This window comes from Eucalyptus grandis, chromosome 4 (assembly GCF_016545825.1).
Source record: "Eucalyptus grandis isolate ANBG69807.140 chromosome 4, ASM1654582v1, whole genome shotgun sequence".
In the NCBI taxonomy this organism is placed as follows: Eukaryota; Viridiplantae; Streptophyta; class Magnoliopsida; order Myrtales; family Myrtaceae; genus Eucalyptus; species Eucalyptus grandis.
This window is the reverse complement of record NC_052615.1, coordinates 19,911,800-19,930,575: the sequence shown is the minus strand read 5'-3', so window position 1 is coordinate 19,930,575 and position 18,776 is coordinate 19,911,800. Positions and strand designations below refer to the sequence as shown.

Below are 18,776 nucleotides of genomic sequence, written 5' to 3'. Positions count from 1 at the left end.
ACCGATTCTCTTAATAACTTGCTAACATTTATTTGTGGATCTTAAATTATAACCTCTTATTACCAACTTTATTTCAATCAGTTATCAATGTTTTCTTTTTTTCAAAAATTACCAACTGTTCCCATAATTTAAGGACATTTTTTTTAGCATCTTAAACTGTTAAAATCAACCATACTTATACAAAATTATCAACTCTTATTTGGGTTCACTTGCCAAAGTTTATTTGGCCGTTTAAACGTTACAAACTTATTCCAGAAAAAATTCTAGACTACACCAACAGTTTTATATCTTACCCAACTTTTTCAAATTCTTAACAAATTTAGCTATGAAACTTGAGTTGCCAACTCTTATTTGAGTTATACCAATGTACATTTAATTATTTCCAGATTATTAATTGTTCCAATAATTCACTTGGATTCATTGGCAGGGCTGAACGACGTTTTAAGCTCATAAACTCTTATACAAAATCATCGATTCTTATTTGTGCCCACTTACCATTTTTTTTTTTTAATTGTTTCAAAAGTATCGACTTTCCTGTAATTTACGCATGCTTTTTTTATGAGCTTATCAATTAGTTATAGACAGCGAACACTTTTCAAAATAACCAGCGCTTCAAATAATTTGTCAATATTTATATCTGAAGCTCGAGTAACCGACTCTAGAACAAAGTTACTATCTTATTTGAGTCAATTATCATCATTGATATGCTTGTTTCGAAATTCCGACTAGAGGTAGGTCTTTGATAGTCATAGGATATGAGATATTAAAATTTAAATAACTAAATGCTCCACAAAGTAAGCTATTAGCTATGTAAACTAATTTTGCATTACGGTTCTTCAATATGTAGTTATAATTCTCGAGAGCATTCTTGAAATTTTTGGGTTAAAAGCTTTAAGAGCAAGTGAACTATTATCAGTATTCATCAGATCTATGACCATGGAAAGCTCAACTGCCAATTACATTAAAGAGGAGAAAGTAATGAAGAACCCACTAGTGACTCACCAGTTCATAAATAAATTGTCAAATTTGTTGAGCATCCATGTTTTAAAGAGCTTTATTTTCTGAGCTAATTCGATGCTAAATTTGAAACTCAAAATCTTCATTCAATAAATCACTATGGTAACAAGTCAAGAATTCGTTTCCGTGATTTAAAGTAGGTTTTGTGCTATTAACTCCTCAAATGTATGATTAAATTCTGCAAATTATCTCTTTAGTTTGGGATTAGCAATAACAAGTAAGGCGCAAAAGCCTTTCTATTACCTGAGAAAGATTCGATGGGTTGATGGTTGGGAAGTGGCACTTTTACTTTTCTTTTTCTTTATTTATATTACTTTGAGCAGTATTCGTTCTTTATTTTACATGGAGAAATAAAGAGACGAAAAAAGGGAATTGACAGGGGAGAGAGAACTCTCCCGCAAGCAAAATCACTGCTCCTATGAAATCAAGCAAAGAATAATGCAGCTTTACAAATGAGTATGCATTGCATTCACTCATTTCACGAGCATTGCATATATCACGGCAAATCTAAGATATGTTGGGCCCCACTCACCCCTGACCTGCCATTGAGCCCACCTGTAAACTTGTTAACTCAGCTAATTAAATATTTGTTAACCGTCGCACCATATAATATATGATTTTGCAAGTTTGTTACTTCCATCGATCCTCACCGAGCAAAGCCCCTCTTGCTCCTACTGTCTTATTTGAGTTACTTATCATCATTTATATAGTTGTTTCGAAATTCCAACCAGAAGTAGATTTCTGATAGTCATAGGATATGAGATATTTAAATTTAAATAACTAACTCGTCCCCAAAGTAAGCCAGTAGCTAGGTAAACTAATTTTGCATTACGGTTTTGCAATTTGTAGTTATAATTTTTCTTTTGTTCGGACAATGTGTAGTTATAATTCACGAGAGCATTTCTGAAACTTTTGGGTTATAAGCTTTGAGATTAAGTAGTAAGTGAAATATTATTAGCAGCCATCTGATTTGATGTCTATGGAAAGCTCAACTGCCAATTACATTAAAGAGGAGCAACAAATCAAGAGCCCACCAGGGATTTACCATTTTATAAATACATTGTCAAATTTGGTGTGCATCCACGATTTAAAGAGATTTATTTTCCGAGCTAATTCAATCCTAAATTTGAAACTCGAAATCTTCATTCAATAAACCACTATAGTAATGAGTAGAAAATTAGCCTGCATGTATTGAATCAAATCGAAGAATCGATCCGAGATCATGCACTTGAGGTGATAATTGTGTGCTTGGGTTTATAAGTGAGCTCGTTTCATATAAAGACAGAAATTGGTCCGGTGCTACTAAATCCTTAAATGTATTATTAAATTCTAGAAATTATCTTCATTAGTTTAGGATTAGCAATAACAAGTAAGGTGTGACTGATTTTCTCTTACCTTGGAAAATTCGAGGGCTTGATGGAAGGAAGTCACAATAACAAGATTACCTTACAGTCACACTTTGCGAGGCGTGAGGCACGGTAACCTTAGCTGCTATTTTTAAGCCCTAAAAGTGACATCGCTCTGATTAAGTTTCGAAAAACATGTTAGTTACAGTTAAATCTCGAAGTAGATTCGGTCTGTACGTCATGTCTCACATGTAGGTCGACTACGAGCATCAAATCGAAACCACAATATAACATGCCATCGTATATATCACCAATATAAATAATGTTCTATCCAAAATATTTCAAGAAAAAATTCATCAGAGGCTCCAGAATATTAAATGCTTGAATAAGTTTTCAGAAAGAGAATACCATACAGTACTTTACAGTTCGACTTTAACGCACAAGCCATGACACGGTATAGTTTTTCCTTCTCGATGAACCATGTCATGCAATTCTCGCAAAACATGACAAGAAGCGAAAGAGCAAAAGTGGAAAGCGAAAGGCACGTAAAATTACAAGACTACGATTTCCTAAGAATCTGACCATGACACGCCGGTCCCGGTCTAAGATTTGGTGGGCCCTACTCAACCCCCACCTGCCTTTGGGCCCACCTGTACACCTATTGACTCCCCTAAATCAAATATTCATTGAACCGTGGCACTATATAATATATGATTTTGCAAGTTCGCTACTTCCATCGATCATCGCCAAACAAAGCCCCTCTTCTGCTTCTACATTTCCCTAGAAACACGATGGCCAGGGGTCTGCCCGAAAAAGAAGAAAGAGAGGCTAGGGAGTCTCGACTTCAACTAGCAATCGAACATGACGATATTGATTTGCTACATAACTTAATTGTGGAGGATAAAGAGCTCTTAGATCGCTTATCTAGGGACCCCTTCCGAAATACTCCACTACACATTGCCGCGGCTGAAGGAAAATTCGAGGTGGCCATGGAGATGTTCATCTTGAGGCCAGAGTTCGCTCATAAGCTGAATCCAGAGGGTTATAGCCCCATGCACTTGGCTTTGCAACATAAGCAATACTCAATTGTGAGGGCACTTATGACCCTTGATCCTGAGTTGATCCGAGTTCGAGGACGATGTGGGATCACCCCTTTGCATTACATCGCCGGTGAAGCAAAAGACAATGAGGTGGAGCTCCTAGCCGAATTCCTTTGCACTTGCAAATCATCCATTGAAGATTTGACGTGTCGATGCGAGACTGCAGTTCACATTGCCGTCAAGAACCACAACCTTGAAGCATTCGATGTTTTGCTAGGATGGCTTAGTCGAGTTCATTTGAAAAAAATCTTGAGCTGGGAAGATAAAGATGGTAATACTGTCTTACATGTTGCTGCGTCCGGAGAGCCGCAACATGAGGTATAGTTCACTGATTTCATGGTTTTTCATGCTTTTATTATATGATCCTTGAATTTGACATTATCTAACCCAAGAACAAATTTTATGATAATGAAATGCTGGGGTTTGAAAATACATGGATTTAGAAACAAGCATAGAGAGGAGATTTGAAACAGCATTTTGTGCAACCCTATATTTTATAGTATTATCACCTAGCGGTTAACATTTGTTGATAAATGTCCCTATGAGATTGACATTTCAAGTGGTCCAGCATAGTGTTGTAAATTGTAGAAGTATTCATAAATTTGCTTGCTTGGAACGATCAATCGGAATCACAAGGAACTGACTGGCAAAAATCATTGATCAAGGGATATGACATATTAAAGGTGAATATTGTGATAATTATATCGTATTGAAGCTTCCACAATGAAAAATAAATAAAATCCATCACTTCCTTTTATAAAAAAATAAAAAGAAAAAAAGGTTGTGAATACTAATGTATGTTATCAATATATTATGCAAATTCAGATCTCTCTATATGAAATTTGAACCTCAAGTTTTTGCTAATAAACTTCGTGAAAAAACCCATTTGTTAAGCTCATTATACTATTGTAATGTTTATTAAGAATGAAAATATTTTTGAATGTTAAATTCAGATATAATAAAACTTGACGATGTAGATTTAATCCCTCTCTTGTCATTTTAAATACATATCGAGTCCTATTACAATCATTATATTGATAAATACATATTTTTCTCTCTTGTGCGGTCGCATAAAAATTTTATAAAAGGACTTCAAGTGGTAGGAATGAGTTAATAAATTCATCAGCCTGAAACAAATTTTGCCTTCCAACGTATATGGATTGGTTCAAACAAATCAAACGGGATCTTACAATTTGCACATTATAATGTGTACGGAATAATTGGAAAAATAAATTGACTTATTTAGGTTATGTTTTTTTTTAGGAAAAAAAAATTGAAAAAACTTTTTCCTCATATTCTAGCATTTAGGGCGTGCAAAATAAGTAATAAAGAAACGTTTTCCAATCAATAGAAAATATCCTTCTAAAATTGGGAAGATTGAATTTCGTTTCTGAGAAAAAAAAAAATTTCCTCTCTTTCTCACGCTTCCTCTCCTCCTCTTCCTCGGCCCTGAAATCCCTCCACGACCTTCTATCGCTCCTCTCGACTCTTCTCTCTGAAATCCTCTCTCTCTCTCTCTCTCTCTCTCTCTCTCTCTCTCTCTCTCTCTATTCGCTTGCCACTCGGCAATCGCGATCTCTTTCAACTTCCTGTCGCTGGCTGCCGTCTCCTTGCCCCACTCCTCGACCAGGCTCTCTGCCGTCGCGCGCGCCGGAATTTTTTTTTTTTTTTAATCAAAAAATGTTGTCATTTTTCCTTTTAAAAAAAAAGAAACAAAATAAAAGATACGATTTTTTTTTCTAATCAAAATCAAGTCCTTTCTTCTCTTTTGATCATTTTCCCGTGGACAAGGTCACTGGAGCATAGGCTGGAGCCTCATATTGAATCCAGTTTTTATAGGTTGGTCCACTCGTTCATTTAAGATAGTCTTTTTCTTCCTAGCAAAAAAAAAAAAAAAAAAAAAAAACTCATATACAAAATGTAATTAAATCTTAAATTTTTTCAATTGACCGTTGCATAAATAATATAGGGTGAAAGTATTATATTACACTTTTTAAAAGATTCAAGCTTCTTTGTATTGGTTTAAATGATGGCATTTATTAAATAAGATCTAGTAAACTTTCTTCCTTTGTACATGGACTGTTGCATCACTAGCATGATAGCATGAGCTCGTCTGGTGCACAATAGTAAAGCTTGTGACAAAGCAATGCTTTATCTTGAAAGGGGTATGCACTCCATCTTGATTCCTTTTGCATTTCTTCCAGATGATCAAGTCGTTAGCTCGGCAGAGGGATGTAAATGTAAATGTGAAGAACTTCGATAAGAAGACCGCTCTCGAAATCTACCAAGTGCATCCTCGTAAAAAGCAAGATGTCGTGGACGAGTTACAACAAAAAGGACATCGAGAAAGATTTGGAGAAAGATTATATAAAGTATTTTTTATTCCTAACCTCGACCTCTCTCTATCAAAGTTTTTCACCGTGAGACTAACTTTTCTTGAGAGATCGGCAATCTATTTCTATATCGAAGATAAATCTACTCGCGAAGTGATTCTTGTAGTGTCTACCTTAATGGCGACTGCCACTTACCAAGCTGCTCTCAGTCCTCCGGGAGGATACTGGCAGGATTCCTCTTCAAATCCCCTGACCAATTCCACTGAAATTGCTCATGAAAAACCGCATCAAGCTGGAAAGATGATCCTCAGCGGCTCACATCTATATCTTTTCACTTCACTCAACAGCATGACTTTTCTCATCTCCATGTGCATAATCTTAGCCGCCTCTGTTCCGCTGTTTCCTGGCACTTCTTTGGTTTGCTGTTCTATGTTTGTTCTCGCCGCTACCTACTTTTCATCCCTCACAACGGGATTCCAGAACTACAATGATGTTGGAAAAAAATTGATAGTGGGTGTTTTCACGGTGGCAATGGGTTTAGTCTTTGGATTATCGGTTTGGATATGGCTAAGGCGCGCCCGAGTCCAACGGAAAATCAATGCCTCAATGAGACGCATCGGCGATTTCTAAAGATCGAAGGATCAGAGATAATTCCCATGCATATTTTACTTTAACTACTCTTGTCCGGTAAGCATATCTTGCATGTTTCTTGTCTTGAGGTTTGCAAGAACTAGACGCTTTTGTATTTGTTGCACGTGATGGACTCATGTAGCAATTTATTAATGCTGAGAGGCTTTAATCTTGCTTGAAGTCGAGACTTCGAATTAGCTTTTTTTCTTTTTTCTTTTTTTCTAATTTAGACTTCGATGCAGTGGAAATGAACATCAACGAGTTACAAAAGGTAAGATGGAAATCTCTTCGGCTTTTTAATTTCTAGAAAGAGGCAAACTGGATGATTCTATAAAACATGACGAATAAACACATTAGCAACCGTTTTTCTAAAAATTACTTCTAAATAAACTACCAGAAAAAAAAAATACTGAGAATATAGTAAAAGCCTAGCCAAATGTTTGTTTTTTTTTTTAAAGATCGTATGATATCTTCCAATCAGAATATTATATTTTAACCCGAAGTTAAAATAATGAAAATAATAAATTCAATTATTCTACACTCGAAGCCCCTCCCCCAACCCCCTCAAAAAAAAAAGAAGGTTCTGTACTACAAATCGGCTTAATTAAAGAAGGAAAAATCAAATTTCAATATCCTAAATTCGTCAAATAAAAGATGTAAATCCAAACTTAGGGCGTCCCACATCATATTCCCTTTATTTAAAAAAAAATTTAAAAAAAAAAAGAAAAAGCCCGGCCTTGAGTATTTCATGTCGGGTTATCTTACAAGCCGCTCTCAAGCGACGTCCCCATCTCGAGTAACGTCCTTCACCCGAAGCTCCTACGTTTTTTTTTCTTTTTTTTTTTAAGACAAATCTCGGCCAAAGCTCAACCCGCCGCCGAGTTATTACCCTCCTTCGGGCGGTCACTCTGACTGCCACTCGTCGGCCAACCTCCCCGCCACCAAACGCCCAAAACAGTGAAGCCCGCGGCCTCTGAGGACCGCCACGGCAGCTGCCAAGGACCAACCAGCTCCTAGCCACCTCTACGGACTCACTGACCGGAGGGTCACCATCGTTCCGAAGCAGACCATACCCGGAGAAAAAACTATGGATCTCGTTCGGACATTATGTCGAATAGCTAGTATATGCTACGGGAACAAGAGATCTTTGGCTCGACCGAAGACCAGAACCCGCGATAACAACAGCACACACAACAGCAGCAAAACGAAGGATGGACGGAGGCGGAGTTCGCATCAGCCAGACGGCCGCGAGCCTGGGCCCGGGATGCCCAAAGAAGGCAAAAACGGGGTCGAGGCTTATCGAAGTTTCGGAGCAGGAAAGGAGGTACGGCGGCAGGTTGTCGGCCGTGCGGTGGCCGGCGGTCTCTCCATCCAACTATCTTGCCTCACTCGCGCTCTCCGTTTCTCTACCTCGAACTCTCTCTCTCATCTCTCCCTCAAAACCAACCCCCGGTCTCCTCCCTTTTTCTCTTGCGGCCCCTCTCTCGCTTTTAAGGGCTAGCGACAGACGCGCATGGCTTCCGCCACCGCCAGCCTGCCGCGGCCGGCCTGATCCCCGCCCCTAGGATCACGGCTGCTCTGCCTTTGCTTGCGTACGTCTCTGTTGCCGCAGACACGCGGGAATGTCGTGAGGGAGGAAGGAGGAAGAGATAGGTACGTGGGGCGGGCCGGGTAAAGAAAAGAGAAAATGGGGCCGGGCCTGAAAGAGAAAGAGGAAGAGGGAAAAGAAAAAAAGGCCGGGCCGGCCCGCCCCAGGCCCGGTCTAGTTTTCTTTTCTTTTCTTAATAAAAAAATAATAATTGATAAAAAAATTTAATGTTCTTAATTAATTTTAGATGAACTTTTTAAAATTTTAATACTAGCAATACAAATGCTCCTAATGTTTATATGCCATGTAATTTAATGAAAATTATTGTCGCTAAAAATTAGAAATTAATACCTAATTTTTCTATCCAATTATTGAATGATTAAACATGTTGCCAAGATTTAAGTGTCAATACTCACATGCATGCTCGAAACATATATGCACTAAGGGCCTAGAGAGAAATCTCTTGATGCCAACACAATGGTGGTGATGGTGATTTTGTTGGTTGAAGGCAATCTGCAAAGGTAAGAAACAGAAGCGATACGCAGTGCTGGTAATGGTGTTTTTGTTGTTGGTTGCAAGACAATCAAAGAAGGTAAGAAGCAATGGCGCATTGGATGACTTGCAGGACGCAGCGGTGGTCATGATGGTGGTTTTGTTGTAGGTTACTTGGAAAGAAGCAAGGTGAGCTCTCGAATGTGCACATGCACGATGAACACAAATGAAATGCTTGACTCTGTCTTAGCATCCTGATCTTGTGACAAATTTTGTATCCGTTTGCTTGGCATAACCTATAGATGGTGTTTGTAGGCACCCCAATTATTATACAACTAGCCCCTAAATTTTGCCAGTATTCAAGGTTGAAGATTGAAATAGCAAACCACCGCCCGCGGTGGCCTCGGTGGCCTAGGACTTAGTACCCCAAATGCAGGGGGAGGAGTTCGAACCTCGGGGTCGCGTTGCTTCAATGCAAAACGCGCGATTCATCCGTGCCTGGGTCTGTGGTGGTGGCGGCCCAGTCCACCCTAGGGTTTACTCTCCGCCGCGAAGCGGCACACGGAGGTTCCCTGGGTCACCAAAATAAAAAGATTGAAATATCAAATTAGAGGTTTTTGGAGTGATTCCCACATATTAATTAATAATTGTTGAAAGTACGTGGATTACATGAGTTGACAAATCATATGCAACTAAGCTCGATATATGTAAGATAAATAATCATAATGGCATATTTAAAATAAAAAATTCAAAACAAAAAGAGAGCAATTGACTGAAATACTATATAGAACTACCACAAAATAGAAGGTTGGATGTGAAAAGGATAATTTACAGATCCAATGTGATCAATTTTGCTTTCGACATCTTGTCTTTAAAATCCACCTCCCTTTCAACCGACTTACCATGAAAGAGAAGGTTGGATGTAAAAAAGATGGAATCGACCATAGCTAATGAACCCGAATCCATTGCTATATACCACTACTTATCAAGAAAGTATGATATGATACATTCATCGGATGAGCATTCACTAGTCAAATTTAATCATAAGTTACGAAATGTGTAAAACCTTGTATTCTTTTTTAGGGACCCATTATGAATCTTTCTATCTCTAAAATATTATTTGTTGCGACTAGCCTGGAAGCGTGAATAAAAACACACAAAACTAATCGAGTAAGAAATAAATTGCATAAAAAATAAAATTTAAAGACAACAAATTTATGTGGTTCTACTATGTGCCTACTATATGGAGAGAGCTCAATAAGATGATTCCATTATAATTGGTAAAGAAGATATTAGAATCGTTCAATCATACTCGCTCGTAAGTGTTTTTCAATTCTAGATTAAACCCGAAATTACAATAATCAATTACAAAAAAAGAATTTTATTACACTGTCACACTCTTGGATGAAAGTTATCAAAGCTCTCGTATCTCATGCAAGTTTTCATATATGTTAAGCATACTCACTGTGCACCCGAGACCAAACTCAACAACAAAATTATTTATATGCAAAACAACCATAAGCCATTCGCCAATGTCAACGTGGGCTTCATCTTCAATGAAGAAAAGAAGTCTTACGGGAAATTAGTTTCGTTTTTCCATCGTGGACAATTCTGTTGGCAAGAGTGCAATAATATGGCCTAAGATTTTTGTGATTCAATTATAGATCGAATTTAAAAAAATAAAATAAAATCTTAACCAACTTCAAGCCATGATCAATGAATCTCCACCTTGGTGAGAAGTCCAATTTCATCTCTTCGGTTGTCATTTCTCCCAAACCCGTATGGGCTCCTTACTTGTTGTAGAAGCTAACCAAGTCCGAATATTATTGAAATTTAGTCAATGCCATATGCTTTGTTAGATTATCCGCCATGTGTACTTTTTGAACGAGTGTGGTTCCTTATGACACAATATCAGATATAAAATTGTACACGACACTAATGTGTTTCACCCACCCGCAATACATTTGATTTTTGATAAATGTCTTGCACTCTAATTGTTGCTAAAGATAACAATCTTCTCCTACAACAATCCTAGATGACTGAACAAATCTTTGAGTTAAATAACTTTCTTGATTGTCTTGGTTGGCATCATATACTCTGCTTCAGTCGCAACCATGCGATTTCCGACTATAACCGCGCCGTCCAACAAAATATGAACACATAACTTGTCAACGACCTCAGTCCATTCAAGTGAGAGGAAAGTCTAAATCCACATAACTTGTTATATTACAATTTAATTTGATAAGTTGCATCTTCTCAATAGGTTAATTAGAACAACTATGATGCATCGTACCTATTAAAAATATTGCACCTTTTGGAGTGAAATTCTCGTCATTTGTTTCTTTGCACTCTTTCATGCAACTGAAAAATCATTTCACTTCAATAGTCAACCGGCTCAACGGTCAGTATTTTATCAACCCGTTTTGCTCCTCCTTTCTTTTTCTTTCTCCTTCGAAATAAAATCTATAAACAAACACAATGTGAGCACTAATCAATTATACACACACACACACAAGCACAAACATACACAACACACAGGGTAACTATGGCGAAAGAGGCGCAAGCGGTAGTGGCTCAAACAAGAAAAGTACTAACAAAATTCTAAACCTATTATATTAGTACCAATTTAATTCTAAACCTTTTAATTATATCAAATTAGTCATAAACCATTTCACATTTCTATAAATTTAGTCTATCTAGCCAAATTAGGCCAAAAATTCTGACGTGGACACTGGTCATCTCTCTTGGCACATTAGGCCTTGACGTGGACATGTCCTTTATAATTTTTTTTTTGAAATTTTCAATTCTTTATTAATTTTTTCTTCTCTTTTCCTTCTTTTTATTTCCCCTACCATGGCTAGTGGGGCTAGAGCTCTCTGGCCACTAGGCAAGGGCCTCAAAGCCCTCACTAGCTGCCGGCAAGGGTCATGGGCCTCGCCTAGATATGGGTGAGCCGTTGGCGGCTATAGGTGAAGGTGACCTCGCCCGCGGCTGGCAAGGCCATAGCCATTTTCGCCTGCGATTGGCAAGGCCAAGAGAGGGCTTTGCATTGCCCAGTGGCTAGTGAGCTTTGGTGACGCTTGTTAGCCACAATGGAAAAGGAAAGGATAAGAAAGGAAAAAGAGAAGAAGAAAAAAGGAAAAGAAAAATTAATTGAAAAATTGAAAAAATAAAAAAAAATATTTAAAAAAATATCCACATTAGTGCTAACCATGCCATATAGGATATATGATATACACCCCAATAAATTTCGGTTTAAATTGGTCAGATGAACTCAATTAGTACTAACATAAAATGATTTAGAATTAAATTGATTAAATTAAAAGGTTTGTGACTGAATTATTACTAATACGATAAGTTTAGGACATTTTTTGGGATACTTTTCACTAGCTCAAATTGAGGGTAGATAGAGAGAGCTGCAATGACAGAAGGGGAAAAAAAGAAAGAAAAAAATCGGAAAGGGACAAAAAATTTAAACAACCAACATCACGTGTAGTAAATATTGTCACTTTATCGCGTAATTTTGGAGATATCAATTGGTCGATTTAGAACCCACATCACCCCTGTCCCAAAAGTCTCTCACCCAGAACACATAACCCAATTCAGACCTATTAGCCTATGTAATTTTACCTACAAAATTATTGCCAAAGTGCTGGCCAACCGGCTTAAACCATGGCTGCCACTGTTCATTGCAAAAGAACAAACAACTTTTATGACCAATCGGCTGATCCAAGACAATATCTTTATTGTTCAAGAAGTGATCCATCAATTAAGGGTGAGGAAAATGACCTGCAAACATCAAGCTATTCTTAAATTAGATATGCAAAAAGCATATGACAGAGTGGAATGGGATTTTCTCTGTGATTACATGCTGAAGTTGAGCTTTCATGCGAGATGGGTTCAATGGATAAAAATGTGCATCTCTTCCGTGTCTTTTAACATCTTAATTAATGGCGAGCCATCAGCTGAGTTTAAACCTACGAGAGGTATCAGATAGGGGGATCCCCTCTCACCCTATCTCTTTATCATCATGACAAATCTCCTCTCCTCCCTAATGCGCACAGCTATTCAAGATGGAACTATTAAGGGCATTCGAGTAAATCCTACCTGTCCAACTCTATCTCATCTCCTATTCGCAGACAACGCCATTTTCTTCCTAGACGGCACAATCCGAGAAGCTCAGAATGTTTCTAATGTTCTAAACCAGTATTGCTATGTCACAGGCCAAACGATTAACCTCAACAAGTCTGGCCTTTTGTGGGTAAGAGCTGCCCTCCTCAACTTCGACAGAACCTAGCTTCAGAGTTGAGAGTAGCTATTATAGAATATATAGGGAAGTATCTTGGCATTCCAGCTGATTGGGGGAAAACAAAAAAGCAAATGTTTGCTTGGCTGTTGACAAGAGTTGAAAGGAAATTGGAAGGGTGGAAAGAGAAGTTAATTTCAAAAGCTGGCAAGGAGATCCTTATAAAAATAGTCATCCAGGCCATTCCTCAATACGTGATGTCTATATTTAAAATTCCAACTTCCATATGTCATACCATAGAGAAAAAAAACAGCTTCTTTCCGGTGGAAACAACACGCTGATAAAAGAGGAATCCATTGGAAAAAATGGGAAGAGTTGAAAATCAAGAAGGATAATGGTGGTTTGGGTTTTAAAGATTTGCAGAATTTTAACTTAGCCATGCTGGGAAAACAGGCATGGAGGATTATAAATCAACCAAATGCTCTATGGTGCAAAGTGCTGAAAAGTATCTACTTTCCTAAAAGTGATTTTTGGGCAGCAAGAAATGGAAATCGACCATCATGGGGCTGGAAGAGTATTTTACAGGGGAGAGTAGTAATTGAACTAGCTATCAGGTGGGAGATTGGGGATGGAAAATAGATCAAAATTCGAGAAGACCTATGATTGCCTACTGGAAGACTCATTGGTCCAGCTAACAAGGAAGAACCACGATTTGTGGTTGATCTCATCGACATTGATAGCAAAATGTGGAATGTGAACAGAGTTACAGCCCTGGATTAGGAAGATATCGCTAACGAGATACTAGCTCAACCCCTCTGTCTACATCCTCAACAAGACAAACTTGTATGGACCGCCAACAAGTCTGGCATCTACACTGTCAAGAGCGGATACAATTGCATACAAAGCTCAGTCATGCATCCCAGCAACCAACCACCCTCCACATCATACCATACACCTAAATCACTTTGGCCTACAATATGGAAACTTCCTACATCCCCAAAAATTCGAATCCTAATCTGGCAGATATGCGACAATTCACTCACAACCAAAGAAAACTTTCACCGAAGGAAAATGTTACCTGATCCATTATGCCAGATATGCGGCCAAGCCCTAGAAACCATGAAGCACCTCTTCATCCTTTGTGCTTGGACAAAAACTGTATGGTCAGATCCTCAAAATCAAGCCGACACCAACCCAGAACACATAACCATAATAGACAAGTGGATTCTCGAGAATCCTACCACCAGAACTGATGATGGATCAAAATCCCTCTTCGTAGCTCTTCTATGGAACATTTGGTTGACCCGCAACACTGCAATCTTTAGGGGAATCAAGCCAGCCCCTCCCACACCAAAGAAAATGCTTGGATTCTAGTAGATCTACACCTGAAATGGGGAAAACAGGGGAAGAAACTGTCAAAGAGGGCTGCGACAGACACAACCAGCTGTAAAACTTGGAAACCCCCTGACCCATCCTCGTTGAAGCTCAACATTGATGCTGCTTGGAGTAGCTCGGACCACACAGGATCGGTGGCAGGGGTGTGCCGAACTGCTGCTGGTCGCCTCGCCGCGGGCTTTGCTGAATCGATTTTCGCTCCATTAGCCCTAATTGCAGAAACCCTAGCGATGCGTATGGCTTTGATGTGGATAAAGGAGAAGAGAAGAAACCTAGCCGCATGAACTGAAGTCTCTCACGGCTTTAACTCTCTCGATCTGCCCATCCACTTATCAACCGACTGCTTATCACTAGCTGAGAGTGTTATGGGCCGCGAAGACCCCTTGGCAGGCTCAACCTTTCATTATGGATTGCAAGTTTCTTGTAGCCCAAATGGATGACATTTCTATTCAATATGAGCCCAGGCAGACCAACATGGCAGCGGATTGGGTCGCAAGTGCACATCGAGCAAATTCCCTTCCGTGTAATTGGGTTAATTATCCTCCTATGCCTCTACTTTCAATATTATGTCTAGATGTACCTGCTTATGGTGCCTATTTTATGGGCTAGTAATGAATATCAACTCTTTTCGACCAAAAAAAAAAAAAAAAAATCAGTCGATTAAAAAGCAATTCGTAAACGTTTCTTTGAACAAAAGAAGAATTGCTTCCACTTTTTAGAACGTGCTCTCTCCAAATTGGGTGTGGCTTATTGGTCTTCTTTGTTTTCTTTTGTATGGTAGGGCAGACGATAGGCTGAACCTTTATTATATGATGGATTGAAGAAGATCCAACTAGTGATATATTTAGTCTCGTCAGTTATCATCATTTATATGGTTCCGAAATTCCAACTAAAGGTCGACTTTTCATAGTCATAGAATATGGGATAATTAAGTTTAAATATGAGAGAATTACCAAAGAAGTCTTAAACCTATTGCAATTATGCCAATTCAGTCCTAAACTTTTTTTTTTTTTTTTGCCAATTGAGTCATAAACCTTTTACAATTGTGTCAATTCAATCCATCCGGCCAAAATTGGCCGGTCGGTGCTAACGTGGATGCCGGCCAGGGACAACTAGCCGGTGAACCAATTTTCAATATATATATATTTTTTAAAAATCGAATTTTTAAATTTTTCTTTGAATTTTTAAGTTTTTTTTTTTTTTTTTCCCCACCTTCTTCTTCCTTTGGTTGGCCGGCGCCGACCAGAGGTGAGGACCTCGCTAGCCACTGGCGAAGGCGAGCCTCGCCCAACGACGGCGAGGCTCGATCTCGCCAGATCTAGCGATGGTAGCCTCGCCGGCCGCCAACGAGGATTGTCGCCATGGCGAGGTCAACCTCGCCATCTAGATCTAGCAACCTCTCGTGCTTATGGTCGTCGATGACCCGGGCCAAGCCCCTGCCGCCCCCTTCGGACTTGTCCACCATTCGTACCCTCTCCAAGGATGCCCTCAAGATCTGGCAACATTCCTCGCTGGTGGCCGGCAAGGCCGTCGTCGCCAGATCTGGCAAGGCTCAGCCTCACCCAACCATGGCGAGGCTTGCCTTCGCTAGTGGCCAACGGGGGCAAGCCTCGCCAGTGGCCGGCGAGGCTAACCTGGCCGGCCCTCGCCGCTTGCCAGAGGAAGAAGAAGGCGAGGAAAAGAAAAAAGAAAAAAATTCAAAAAATTCAAAAAAAGAAAAAATTAGAAAAATAGAAAATATATATATTAAAAAATTGGTTCATCGGCCAGCTGTCCCCCTACCGGCATCCACATCAACGCCACCGGCCGGCCAATTTTGGCAAGATGGACTAAATTGACATAGTTGTAAAAGGTTTAGGATTAAATTGGCCAAAAAAAAAAAGTTTAGAATTGAATTGGCACAATTGCAATAGGTTTAAGACTTTTTTGATAATTCTCTCGTTTAAATATCTAACCCTCCCCCAAAATAAACTAGTAGCTATGTAAACTAATTTTGCATTTCGGTTTTTGCAATACGCAGTCCTGATTCACGAGAGTATTCTTGGAACTTTGGGTTAAATGCTTAGAGATTAAAAGCAAGTGAATTATTTAGCAGCCATCGGATACATGCTTATGGAAAGCTCAACTGCTAGTTTCATTAAAAAGGACCAAGTGGTGAAGAATCCACCAATGATTCACCCCTTTATAGATAAATTGTCAAACTTGTCATGCACCCATGATTAAAAGAGCTTTATTTGCCGAGCTAATTCGAGTTAAACTCAAAACTCAAAATCTTCATTCAATAAATTGTTATAGTAACGAATAGAGAACTTGCCTCCATTTATTGAATTGAATCAAGAACCAATGTGAGGTCTTGAGCTCGAGGAGATAATCGTGTATTTAGGTTTATAAGTGGATTCGTTGCAAATAGAGGAGGGAGGAGATCTGGTGCTATTAACTCCTCAAATATATGATTAAATTCTGCAAATTATCTTATTTGTTTGGGATTAGGCTAACAAGTAAGGCGTGAATGCTTTTCTATTACCTGGAAAAGATTCGATGGGTTATAGGTAGGGAAGTGGCACTTTTGCTTTCTTCTTTTCTTTTTCCTTTATTTTTTTTTTCTCTCAGCTTCGTTCTTTTTTCACTTTACATGGAGAAATGAAAGAGAGGAAAAAGGAAATAGTGGAGAGAGAACTCCCCCGTGAACAAAATCGCAGTTCTTTTGGATGAAGCAAAGAATAATGCAGCTTTAGAAACAAGTATCCATCGCATTTACTCATTTCACAAGCATTGCATATATTCCAACATATCATAAAATATACACCTTATATAAACAATGTAATATAGTATAGTTAGCATGTGTCAAACTCATCCTAAGCTCATGTCAAGAAGACCTTACAGTCACACTACGCCAGGTAATGAGGCACACAAATTATATCCACTATAAAATTAGCTTTGATTAAGTTTCAAATGATACGTTAGTCACGATTAAGCTCCGAAATAGAATTGGTCAGTACACATGTACATCATGTTGTGTCTCAATAAGTAGATTGACTACAAGCATCAAATCGAAGCGATAATACAACATGCCATATTAACATTCCATTTAAAAAATTTCCAGACAAAACTTATCCGAGGCTCCAGAGTATCCTTGATCCAGTTTTGAGAAAGACATACCACACGGTACTTTACAGTTCAACTTCAACATACGGGTCATGACCCACTATAGTTTTTTCCCTCTTTGTAAATCATGTTGTGCAATTCTTGCAAAACATAAAAACTGACCCGTCATTTCCTAAGAATCTGACCAGTACGCAATACGCATTGGTCTAAGATGTGTTGTCTCAAATAAAGTTCGGGTCAGATTTGGGACAACACCTAAAGTTTGTACTTTTTTTTTTTTTGAGACAAAATAAAGTTCGGGCCAGATTTGTGACAACACCTAAAGTTCATGCTTTTTTTATAGAGTTGGCCTTAAATTTATCTGTGCAAAAATCAATTTTGTCTATCTGAATAGAGTCTTGTTCATATAAATCAGGACAGATAGTGCAATTCGCAATTAATGACTTGCGTGAACACTTAAGATGTAATTAATTGTATTTATTGTGAGCATTCTATAAACAATAAAGCCCACATAAATTGCATTTAATTTAGACTTTTTTAGCACTACATGCTTAATTAAATTATCTGGAATAAGCCTGCAGAAGCATGAAATTTGGTCAAGCCCATTGGATAACCCTTATGGCCAAAAACTGCTTGGGCTTAGCACGTGGGCATGCCAAACTAATTAAGATTGCATTATCGAATTACATTTAAGGAAAAGATATATTATCGTTGAGGATTTTAATTTTACGGAAGTAATTACAATGTGATATAAAAAATTCCTAAGGTGAGGAAGTCCATATATCTATTTAGTTTAAAATATGAAAGTGATGTATTGATTGGTATCTTGAGATAACCCTAATCCTCCATATATCTATTTAGTTTAAAATAGGAAAGTGATGTATTGATTGGTATCTTGAGATAACCCTAATCCTACGCCTATAGAAGCACTATATTCTCTCAAAATTGGGGGGGCGACAATATAAATGGGAGGCACAGATACAAAAACTAGGACGTTAATGTTCAAAAACCTGAAAAAAAAAAAAGAGGCGGACCTCGTCTCCTTGGCAACAGAACAATTCCAGCGTATAGTTCACGGGATCGACAAATGGACCTTTAATAACTGTTGGTTCGTGGTTAAATTTTGCGAAGACACAGTAAAACATTGTTCTTGATGTTGTCTGGTGGAATTGATGAGAAAAATTTCTGGAAGTATGTCTTTGACGGAGATTTACTATCGTTTTGTACATCAAGCTTTTCCTATTCACTAAATAATTTATATATTGCTTTGATTATTGAGTGTTAAATTACTGTCTGTGTACCCATATGATCACTCATCTGTGCTAAGTTGGCATGGATTTAGGAGAGTCCTTGCTAAGTATTTACTTAGTAACTCATTAGTTTATCTTTGGTGGTTCATTTCTAGTGAGGGTAGTAATGAGAAGGAAAAAGGAAAAGGGAAGAAAAATGGGAGGAAAGGATCAAAAGTATAAAAAGAAAGAACAACAAATTTGAACAGCCAATAGCACATGACTTTATCTCACA

The 18,776-nt window shown here is 38.4% G+C and overlaps 1 protein-coding gene across 1 annotated transcript; it reads left to right on the top strand.

Moving 5' to 3' along the window:
• Positions 1-3,114: 3,114 nt before the first annotated feature.
• Positions 3,115-6,556, top strand: LOC104442782 (ankyrin repeat-containing protein BDA1-like). The gene is made up of 2 exons (XM_039311000.1): positions 3,115-3,781; positions 5,668-6,556. The coding sequence occupies exons 1-2, from the start codon at positions 3,155-3,157 to the stop codon at positions 6,424-6,426; spliced, it is 1,386 nt and encodes a 461-aa protein (XP_039166934.1). The 5' UTR covers positions 3,115-3,154; the 3' UTR covers positions 6,427-6,556.
• The last annotated feature ends 12,220 nt before the right edge of the window (positions 6,557-18,776 follow it).